The sequence below is a fragment of the Xenopus laevis genome, chromosome 2L (assembly GCF_017654675.1).
Source record: "Xenopus laevis strain J_2021 chromosome 2L, Xenopus_laevis_v10.1, whole genome shotgun sequence".
In the NCBI taxonomy this organism is placed as follows: domain Eukaryota; kingdom Metazoa; phylum Chordata; class Amphibia; order Anura; family Pipidae; genus Xenopus; species Xenopus laevis.
Window position 1 is genome coordinate 142,717,740 of NC_054373.1, and position 11,548 is coordinate 142,729,287.

General features: G+C 38.6%; 1 protein-coding gene across 1 annotated transcript; it reads right to left on the reverse strand.

Moving 5' to 3' along the window:
• Positions 1–211: 211 nt before the first annotated feature.
• On the reverse strand, positions 212–6,011 carry wnt1.L (Wnt family member 1 L homeolog). The gene is given in 4 exon segments (NM_001101736.1): positions 212–708; positions 1,268–1,533; positions 2,073–2,332; positions 5,761–6,011. Coding segments are annotated over 4 exon segments (1,119 nt in total). The 5' UTR covers positions 5,862–6,011; the 3' UTR covers positions 212–216.
• Between the last annotated feature and the right edge of the window lie 5,537 nt (positions 6,012–11,548).

Below are 11,548 nucleotides of genomic sequence, written 5' to 3' on the forward strand. Positions count from 1 at the left end.
AAGGAAAGTTAGGTAAGGCAAGTTCATGTGTTATATGCCCTTCTAAGAACAAAGGGCATATAAAGAGGGCGTTTCCAGTATTGTGTGTCCCCTGCTTTGTTGTGGTATTGAAGGTTTTTTTCATTGTCCCTTATAGACACACAATAGAAATACTGGTTTCTGTATTTCAGCTCCACCTAATGGCAACTCTATATGAAATTAGTTCAGTTGAGGATATCACAAGCACTCATGGACAATCTGTGAGCTAGTACAGTTCAAGCAGGTGACATGACAACACCAGTTAAATGTGCAATGGCACCGTTCAGTGACTTTTTCAGCCAGACTCCGGTATCCTCTACCACAGCACAAGAGTTCACATCCATCTAGTCCCAATGAAGTGCTGTTACATATTCGCCCTGTGGTTCCAGGAGTTCCATTCTTTTCACTAGGGCTGCAGAAGTTAGGAGACTTCTCAAAATAGACAAGATCCTGGGATGATGGCAGAGCATGTGTGGGGTTTTCAGGTTCTAGGTGAGGTGGGTCACTGCGAGAACCCCATCGATTGCTGCCATTGTTGCTGTAGGTGACTTTAGAGGCTCCATCAAAACGATCCTTCAAAGCATCCCCAACTGAACGGAAGGGGGGAAGCCGCATCCAGCACGTCCTGAGGGAGCAGGATCCTGACATTCCATGACACTTGCATTCCTGACGCATCTCTGTTAGCACTGTCTGTAAAAGAGAACAATTCTATGAATGCAAAAAGAAGATAACACCGCAATGTACCTGTTCATATACGTAATCACATCATAGCACAAGGCAGCTGGAGCCACTATAGGAAGGCCTGAATCCCAAGCTGAACTTCCATGTTGGCAAATGATGGCCCACATTTCCCATTGTCAGGTAACAATGTTTACAGCAAATATGACTTGTTTAAACATGGATTTCTTAACCATATTTTTCAGTGTATAACCATAAGTGCAATACTCTATGTCAACTAGCAATCCCCTGGATTAATATCTATGGCTAGTTCCCGGTTGCAATATTGCAGTCATTTATTGCTGCTGAGAAGCTCAGGAGTTTAGTGGGTCCATGGATGTTCATAACTGATATGCAATTTCATAATATTTCACCTCCCCCATACACTGGGAATCAGATTGGGGCTCAAACCTTTTTTCTCCTGGGCATGATAGTGTAGTAGTTACAGCACATGTTCAATTGGAAATCATTCCAAGCATTTCATCGATTAATTGATTAAATTGTTCCTATAACATGATAACACCAAACTTACCAATCTGCCAGCCTGGTTGTTGTGCAGATTTACCAGGTATTTCAGGTCTCTCCCTCTCTCACTGGAGTCCACAAACTCCCTTCCAATGAACCGGCCAAATTCAATGTTGTCACTGCATCCACCCCAGTGCCAGTCTGGACCTCCAGGACCTCTTCTCCGGTAGTCACATGAGCAAGACTCAATGGAACCTTCTGAGCACGAGCGAGCTACAGAATGAGTCACTCCTGCACTGGTGATGGCAAATACAAAAGCTGTTTCTCTGCAGCCTGGGGAATGGTAGAAAGACATATTACCAAATGCACTCACTGAAGAACAGCCTTACACCAGTGACAATTCATCTGGTTTGTCAAAGCTTCTTCTTCCATTCCTTTAACAAACTATTGTCTCAATAGTTCTCCACATTGCTCAAATGATCTAATAATTTCAGCTTCTGTTCTAGCTTTCTTTTCCTTTGATCGTTTCCCAAAAGTTACACTGAATCTCAATGCTCTGTATGACCAATAATGCTCCCCTAAATAAATATGCTCTTCAAGCAGGATAACCAACAGAAAACTGTTTTCTGGCATGTTTATAGAAAAATTAAGTAAAATAGACACTGCTTATAATATTTTATATATTATCTTAAAGTGTTTAATCTTTTATAAGCTTTGGATAAGTTTTGGATGGCTACGCTACATTAATCAATCCTCCTGTCTCTTTTTTTAACCAATACTAAAATCACCCTGAAACAATTAGTTGGCAACCTCTCTACACATTACATCAAAGTCATGCTGCATTTTTCCACTCATTGCTCAAGGACATTTACCTCTGTTAATTATCTTTCCAAAAACTTGGTTTCCAGTTCCAGTTGGGCAGTTCCAGCGTCGGTTCCTAAAATGCCATTTGCACTCTCGGATGGCACTGTGTAGGCCTCGGGTTATGCTCTGAAGTATTCCTGGGTTCTGGCGAATTAAACGTTTCTGCCTCCGGCTAAGTAGCTGCAGGCTTGGATCTAGCACCAAAGGAACAGGCCGAGCATCTGATCCAGGAAGCACGTTCCCTGCAGAAGCCACATTCACTATCCCCCTGCAGAAAAAGTACCAGTTAGGACAAACAAATCTTACAAGTTACTGGTTCTAGAGAGAGAGTTTTAAATGCAAATATGTGGATTATATTTAATGAATGCAGTTAAAAACTTTTAGGGTCAATTTGTTCCAAATATGAAAGATACAGGTACAGTATCTGTAAAGCTTGACAGGAATGGTGTGTCACTGAAGGCTTGGAAAGGTTCACACAGTGTCATTCCCAGAGTATAATTATAAAGAGGCATGGTAATAAGTGTGTACTGGAGTTACATACTGGTAGATTATTATCCAATAGTCCAACAAACAGCACACTCCGAATTTTGTAGTTCTGGTTGATTATACCATCATCCGGGAATAAGGGCTACTGGAACATGCAGCAAATGTTCCAGTGTTCCACATCTAAACTAGCAGTGTTTTGAGTACTTTGAGAGAGATACAAACTGGTCATACTGTCCATTTTTTAAAAAACAAGAGAGACTTTATCTTATAGACTCCACTGTATATCTGTGGACTGCTTCCGAGACAGTGTAAATTGGATACAGTGTATTGGTAGCAGTAGTGCAGATAGAACCCTAGGCATTGAAGTTCTGGAAGTCATACATGTTTCACAGTTGGCGAAAACTCAGTTTTAATTATCTGGAATTTAAGAAGTCCTGTGCGGTATATATTTGGAACCAGAGCAGGTGTATTAAGAGTAATACTTTGTACTGGAATAAAGACAGATGGGATTAACAGCTATTAACTAATCATTCTTCAGGATTAAACCAGCACGGGAAGTTGAATTACAGGTATGGGATCTGTTATATAGAATGCCTGAAATATGGGCTTTGCCAGATAAGGGGTCTTTCCATTATGTGCAGCAGCACTCCATAAGGCTACTAAAAAGCATTCATGTTTATTCTCCTATTCAATCCTTTATAGGAAAATATGGGAAATCCCCTGAAGTTGTTGCCCTGGACAAATGCCCTATTTATTATTATTATTTTGCCATTAACATGGATTTTTGCTACCTTAGCTAGCACCTAAATACTGTGTTGTAACCATTAATTTTTATTATTTGATGTTTCTTTAAATAGGGAACTATGGGAAATGTCACTGCTATATTTCAGAGCTTTCCAGGTAATGCATTTACAAACCATAGGAATAGTACACTATGTGCATTTAAAAGCTGTGCAAGCTGACTGTATTGTAACTTGTTTTATTGTAAGAATTATATTAGTTTACAGGTTGTTCATAACTGTGTGAAAAGTTTAAATATACAGACTGTCTAGAACTATTACAGGCAAAATATTCTGTAAATATGGGTACAGGTTGAATATTGCAAAAAAGCACAGGCTGAATAAATTGTGACTCTGGGAGAAGCACTTGCTTAATATTACATGACTGAGAAGAGTACAGGAAAATATACATTAAATATACATTTAATATGGCTTTAATACAATTTATTTATTGAGACTACATTAGATGAACAGACTGAACAAATACAATTATATTACTGCTAATTCTAGGAAAGGTGCATTCACAAAGTGGATGTAAAATAAAATTGGGAAAATTTAATTTTAAACAAGTTTCCATTTTACATTAATTACTGATTTTCAAATAGTTTTAGCATTATTTGTAAATGTAATTGCAACTGAAACCAGTACTTGTCTGACCATCTCTAGTCTCTGGTTCTGACATTTTTAAACAATGTAACAGATTCCAGTTTTCCTCCAGCAAAAACAGAACTGATCATCAGCTGGTTTCCACTATGTTGTTGCAAAGAGAATCCCGGCACAAAATACCAAGGGACAGTAGATACTGCATTCAATATCAGTTGCAAAGAACATTAATACAATTTAACAATTTTAATCAATGCACACTGATTAATGAAATTTTCTTTCATTAGGCAAAATGTTATTTTAGGGGTGATATCCCCTTTAATGTACAGTAACTCTGGGTGATGTATAATCTGACTACTCTGCAAATGTGAGAGTAGTTCGGATTAAAATGTGAAAATAATATAACTCTGGAAAGAAATGTACTTAAAGAACTTTAAATAGACCTTAAAATAGCTTTCAGCATGATGCAGAGATTGATATTCTGAGATAATTTTTATCATACTTTTTTTTGGAAATTTACAACATAAGAAACATCATTTAGGAAGTGAACAGACGCATAACAAGTTCAAATGATTTAATTTCTTGCTTAGCAGATCTCCAGTTTGGAATTTCAGCAGCTATCTGGTTGCTATGGTCCAAATTACCCTAGCAACCAGGCAGTGGTGTGAATGAAAGACTAGAAAATGAATAAGAGAGGGTCTGTAAAAAAAGATTAGTAATAAAAAGCACCAGCAATAATAATAAAAGTTGAGCCTTAGAGAGCAATAGTTTTTTGGCTATTGGGGTCAGTGACCCCCATTTGAAAGCTGGAAATGGAATGATTAGGCAAATAATTAAAAAAAATATGAGAAGTAAAAAATAAAGACCAAATGAAAAGTTGCTAAGAATCGACCAATCAACATACATAAAGTGAACTTCAAGGTAAACTAGCCCTTTAATATACTGTTATTATTTGAGAGGGACAGTACAGAGGAATATACTGCAAGTGAGAAGTACAGACTATACTGTATATCTGGGATATGTACAGGCTGAATATACTGTATCTCTGTGATATGTACAGGCTGAATATACTGTATCTCTAGGATATGTACAGGCTTTACTAATGTGTGCATGCAGGAATGCATGCTGCAGTGCAAGCTGAAAGCTGTCATTTTAGAAGCAATCACAATAGCCTACTTTGTAATTTTGGCTTCGGTGCTTATGTTTCATCTATAATTTTGGTAAAATTTCACATTGGATGTGCTGTAATTTTGATACAGTGGGTGTTGGATGCATAGCTGGGTGTTGGGAGGAGAGCAGCTCTGGATGTAAATAAGCCATAGGACTAGGATATTAGTGGGTTTGTTGCAGGGTTACATAGAGAGCAAAGCAAGAGATGCACACACACATACTAGGGATGCTCAGGGTACAGGCAATACCCTAAAATCAGGCTGCAAATGCAGGAAGGTAAAAATCATCCCAATTTGCCCTAATGTCAGACAGTCCAGTTGCAAACTGTAATATGGCATGTGAATGTGTGCTCTGTAACATCCCATACTCCAAACAATGTGCGAGTTGCCAGAGTCACAAAGATGATCTGCTTTGTGTATCTATGAATAAGTTAGAGACTGAGTGTCAGTACAGAACAGACAGATCCAGTAGAAAAGCAAAGCAAATTCCTCTGGATTTCCTAAGATTAGTTTTATGATGCCAAGCGCATGGGCATTGCCTACTCAGCCAACGTGTGTCCCTCCAGTATGAACTGCAAAGCCCAACATGCTCAAGTGCTAGTGCAATTCAACAGCTGGTGCGTACATATGGCCAGACATATACCCTTTGCACTACTCACCACCATTTGCCGCTGTTATTCACTGCGATGGTGTTGGACAGAGAAGAAAAGGCCAAAACCCACAGAGTCTTCAGGCCGAGCAGAAAAGTGAGGATCCTCATTGCTTTGGAGACAAGATGCACCCAAGGCAGAAACAGCAACAGGTGGGAAGGCAAGGGGTCGGCGGGGTCGGTGCAGGTCTCAAGGGGATACCTGGGCTTCTTGGCAATACAGTCCCGATGATGAAGAATGGCAGCACAGGAGCCTGCTACATGAAAAGTGCCAAAACTCTGCCTAAATCCCGACTGAGCAACTTGAGAGGGTCGGCGAGTTGAGCTGCACCAGAGCGACCAGTTCCGAGTCTCGAGCAGCTCTGGAGACGCCGGTGAGCGCTAAATAAGTAGCACTAAATAAGAACTAGACCTCGGCTTAGCCTAACAATAAGGAGCGGGGAACATACTCTGCCCCTACTGTGCAGGTGACACTGCGGTCAGGAGCTGTCCTTCCATCAGACAAGGCCGGAGAGAAAGAGAGGTGGGGAGAGAGATTAATACCCTTAATGTCCATAGAGCCCAGCTCAGTCATTGTACAATTCCTCCCCAATCCTTCTCTGCATGACAGACACTAAATCCAAGGCACAGGGGGAAATCCTCCCACCCCCACATTTTACTCAGCAATGTTGAGTGGGTGAAAATATCATCAAAAGCCCTTTTTTTCCCTTGTGCCTCCAATGTATCACCCAACTGCCAACTGTTGCCTTTAATGAGCCGCTAAAATGAGTTCTTGTTGGCCCTGGCAGACATTGGTCATGGAATAAATGGGCACAACTCCCTGCGACCTCTTCCTCTGGCCAGACATGATTGTCATTGCTGTGCCCAGTGTGTGCAGAGGGCAACTTTATTTCTCCTCATCCCACACGTTTCTCTTTGTCTCTCCCCTTCCTGAAATATCCTATCTCTCTCTCTGTCTGTAGAGAAGGAACTGAGCATCTCTGAGGTTTCTCTGGTGGCTTTCTCCCTTTTGACTCTGTTTTTTTTTTCAACTTTTTCTGTTTTTGGCAGGAGTTCCACATACTCTACGTCATTCTGGTTAAATGCTCCTGTTACCAACATGCTGTGCCTCAAGCGTGGGGATGCCTGGCCATCAAGTTAAAGAGCTACTTCACCTTCAAATTAACTTCCCCTGTTCTGTAGGTAGCATATTTTTTGCCATTTGGTCTTTTTTTAAATAGTGTATTCTGACAAACATAATGTACATTTTTGGTTCTGCGGCTATGTGTTGCCATACATTAATGACCATAGCAACCAGGGGCAGATGAAATGGAATATTAAACAAAATAACCAATAGAAAATAATATTACACTCAAAGCCTCACCGTCAGTTGATTTTTTTGTTTATGGGGTCAAAAATGGCCAAGCTGTAGGCTCAAAAGTGCCAGAATAGGTAGGCTACTTATGAAGACCGATTTTGTTCTATAATACTAAAAGTGAATTGAAAGGTGAGCTTTTTCTTTAAAAACTGCTTAGCTGAGTTGATTTATATGGCTGCTGTATGAAAACAGAGAGGAATGACTGTTTTGTTTTATATTATATCCATCTGCCCATTGAACTAGCACCCCAATCATAAATATCTGGAGAGATTTCTGGATATGTTGCCCATAGCAACCAATCAGATCTTTGCTTTTGTTTTCTAAGTTATAGGTGGCTGTTTAAATCTATTTGCTGATTGGGAAACATCGCCAGAAATCTCTCCAGATATTTATCTCCAATTTTAGTAAACATGCCCTAGAATGGTTGGTACCTGACACTAATACACTCATAGATACCCCCCTCTTTCTCTCTATATATATATATATTTCATTATATGAAGCTCCTTTGTACACCACAGATCTGTTCTACACAAACTGATGTGCTGTCCTGTAGAGCTTGCAATCAAATGTTGTCAGGTTAACATAAAACTATTGCCCAAGGTAAAAAATAAATAAAAAGAGATGAGAAGGAAATTGAACCCTGGCTATCCATTGTCACACTACACTGCCAGAGTCTCTTTCCCACTGGGATGCTCCTTCTCTATCATTTCTGTTTCATTAAAGTGACAGCGACATTAACAAGTGAGGTGATCTTATATAAAGAGCATTTTGTGACATTACCAGACTTTGACACACACATTTGCATGAAAATCAATATTTGTATGCTGGTCTTCAGAAGGTTGGGAGGAAACATTTTTGTACTTTTTACTTCCTGGAAATTAGTTTTATCTAATGAGCCCCATTTATATTCCTCTCTCTTGAGTTACAGCGTCACGTATCTGACCCATATGTATAGAAACATTCAAGGCATATAGTATCTGTAAATGTTATAATATGCTTCACATATGCAGTGTAATACAGGAGAAACAATGGTAGCATGTGTGTCAGCTAATAGGTGTAGCACCAAGAAATGCAGATTTTGCTGAGAAGAGTCGTCACACACAGCAAAGTTGCTTTAAATGTTTAACCCATTTATTCAGACACAGAAAGTGACACATTAGCTAATGGGGGAACAACTTGTACTGAAACTAAGTCATGTAGATGTAGAACAGTTCTATCGCACATAATATGTGACACACTCCAAAATATTTACATAGAATCATTTCTGAGATACACAACAAATTATTCCGGGTAATTCCAGTAAATATTCCACTTCGCTGTGATGTTCCAAAATATGTTAGTGGTTCAGTTCTGTGGCATAATACAAATTATTTCAGCAGATTTCCTTCTCTTACAGAATATTTTAGTAAATTTATTTTTGTGCCACACTTCAAAATATTCCAGTAGATTCACTTCTCTGGGGCATTCCAAAATGTTTTAGTGTTTCAGTTCTGTGCCCTGCTACGAAATATTTAAGTCGATTCATTTCTGTGGCGCTCTATAAGATATTTTAATAGATGAATTTATGATGTACGCTACAAAATATTATTGTAGATTCAGTTCTGTGACACAGTACAAAATATTCAAGAAGATTCATTACTGGGGCATGTTACAAAATATTCCAATAAATTCACATCTCTGGCATGTTACAAAATATTTAAAGTGATGATGGCACTAAAAATGACTTTTCAAAATATTCATGTACATTAAAGCTTATTACTTCAAGTTCAAAACCTGACTGTTTTGCCAACATTGACAACCTGTTTGAAACACTAGTGCAGCACAAATATGGCAGGAATAAGGAATATCAGAGATTGAATAGGTAATGTAACAGCACTGTGCAAATCTTTAATGGGAAATTGTCTAGCGCAAACATATGCTAATATAGTTGAAAAGGTTTCATTTCTGACTCAGTATCTCACCAAATGGTTTAATTCTGTGACCATTCTGACCACGATATAGTCAAATAAATTCCTTTCTGTGGCACATTACAAAATATTCAGGTAGATTCACTTAGGTAAAAAAAGGTTCTGGTTTGTAGTTTGCTTTTGAATGTATATTGAATTATTTAAAGGAGTTTTTTGTCTTAAATTAACTTCTAGTATGATTTAGACATTGATATTTTGAGACAATTTGCAATTCATTTTCATTTTTTCTTATTTATGGTTAAACAGATATTTAGCTTTTTTTTCACCAGCTCTCCAGTTTGGAATGTCAACCGTTATCTGGTTGCTAGGGTCCTGTTTATCTTAGTAACCAGGCAATGGTTTGAATGAGTGAATAGGAGGGGGCCTGAATAGAAAGGTAAGGAATTAAAAGGTTACAATAATAATGCAATTGTAAACTCACAGAGCAGTAGCTGGAAAGGTCAGTGATCCCCATGTGAAAGCTTAAAAGAAGTGGAAGAGGAAGGCAAATAATTTAAAAACTGTAAAAAACAAAAATAATGCAGATCTACTGCAAAGTTGCTAGGAATGGGACATTCTATAACATTCTAAAAGTGAAATTAAAGGTGAACCACCCCTTTAAGATGGACTTAGGGTAGGGGCATACTGGGCGAATCGGGGAGATTTAGTCGCCTGGTGACTAATCGCCTCGTCTTTGCGGCAACCAATCTCCCTGAACGCCTTCCCTTTGTCTTGCGCTCGCAAAAATGAAAAATCGACTGTGCTAAAGCACACATGGCGCTTTGTATTCCGAAGTCGCCCAAAGTCGAGGCGATTAGTCTCCCCGAATCGCCCAGTGTGCCCATCCCTTATATAAGACACATGTTAAAGGGATACTAACACTAAACATTTTCTTTTCAAAGTATTAATCAACATTAAAAGATAGCATAGCTCATGTTGATGTTTTTTTGCTGATAGTTCTGCTTTTGTAAGTAATTGTCACTTGAAGTTCCTAAACCTGACTGTTTTGCCAACCTGACTGTCTCTATGGCAGCCCCCTCATAGAGGAACAGGGTAGTAAGAAAGGTAATGTAAAAGCATCAGGCAAATACTTTTATGGCAAAATTATAAATAACATTCAAAGACAATGTTATGATAGATAATAAAAAAAGTTATTTTCTGATCTCTTTAATATGGCAGTCACCTGCCATTACACATGCTGATTTTAGGTTTCTTTGCCTCTGATCACGCATAAAAACGCGATGCTCCGTAAGAAGAGTTCTTGTGCTGATATTGCTTCTGGAAACCTTTTAGAACTCAATAGTAAGTGTTCCAACTGAGGACAGGACATGTCATATTAGACAGAGTTTCTCAATACTTTGGCTACAGATTTTTGTGGATACTTTTTGCCATATAGTGTATTGTTTTCAACTTCAACCCACACGGAACATTTGCAATGGGCTCTACTGTACTATTTAATTATTTATTTTATGCACTAGTAATTCCTGATGGCATTTACATGCCCTAAGGTTAACAGCCATCTATAATGTCCCATACTCTTCTATCGCTGACAGAAGGGCCCTCTAGACCTATAGCTCAATATAAACCTGGATATTTCAGATCATCTGATATTTAATATTTTCTGCTTGGCATACATACTTAGTAGTAAATGCTTTGGCCTTACATTACAAATGAGACTTTTGATTGAGATAAGTGCTGTAAATGTATATAATTGCTATTAAAATATTCATATAAAGAAGGATTTAATATTAAGCTATGCTATCCTATATTAGTAAAAATATCATAATACATCTATTTACATATAAGGTATATTTTCCCTTTAATGAGGGTAAATCCTATCCATGAATTTGCATTTGTAAGTCAGTTAAAGAAAACTCCTCTAGGCATCCAGTTAGGGTCCTAAATGATTAGCAATCAGTGCAGATTAACCCCAGGGAAGATACACAGTCAGGGGCCTTTTAAACACAGAATAAAGTGCATTCAGCTAGGAATACGTGGCAATAGGTTTTGCATTTTATTGGATCACAGAAATGTTATGCTTACATTGTATACAAACTACACAGACATTCATTTGGGTCTAACTACATTTTTTCTCTTGCTTTGCCTGTCAAAACATGCTGATGTAAAACTTACAGAGTTCATATTTATTCCTAACGGCAAACCTTCAAAATACCATATTTGGATGGAAAATCAGTTTGTTGCCGTGATGAGTTCCAAAATGTTAATACCACAGTAGCACAGGTTGTCAATGTTTCCCTGCCACTGGCAACCAGAGCAATATTTTATCTAACTGCATTTACAGTTATCAGTTCAAAAATACAAACTAGACGGCAGAGTAAATGAAATCCAACAGATCTGACACTCGTGCATCAATAACTGTTTACTCTCAATCATCGGCGTATCAAAAGGAGGAGCAGTCTGCAGCTGCTGGGGGGGGGGGCTGAAAAATAGGAGACCTGCTAAGCACCCATGTTCCCCTGCTCAACACCACTAGA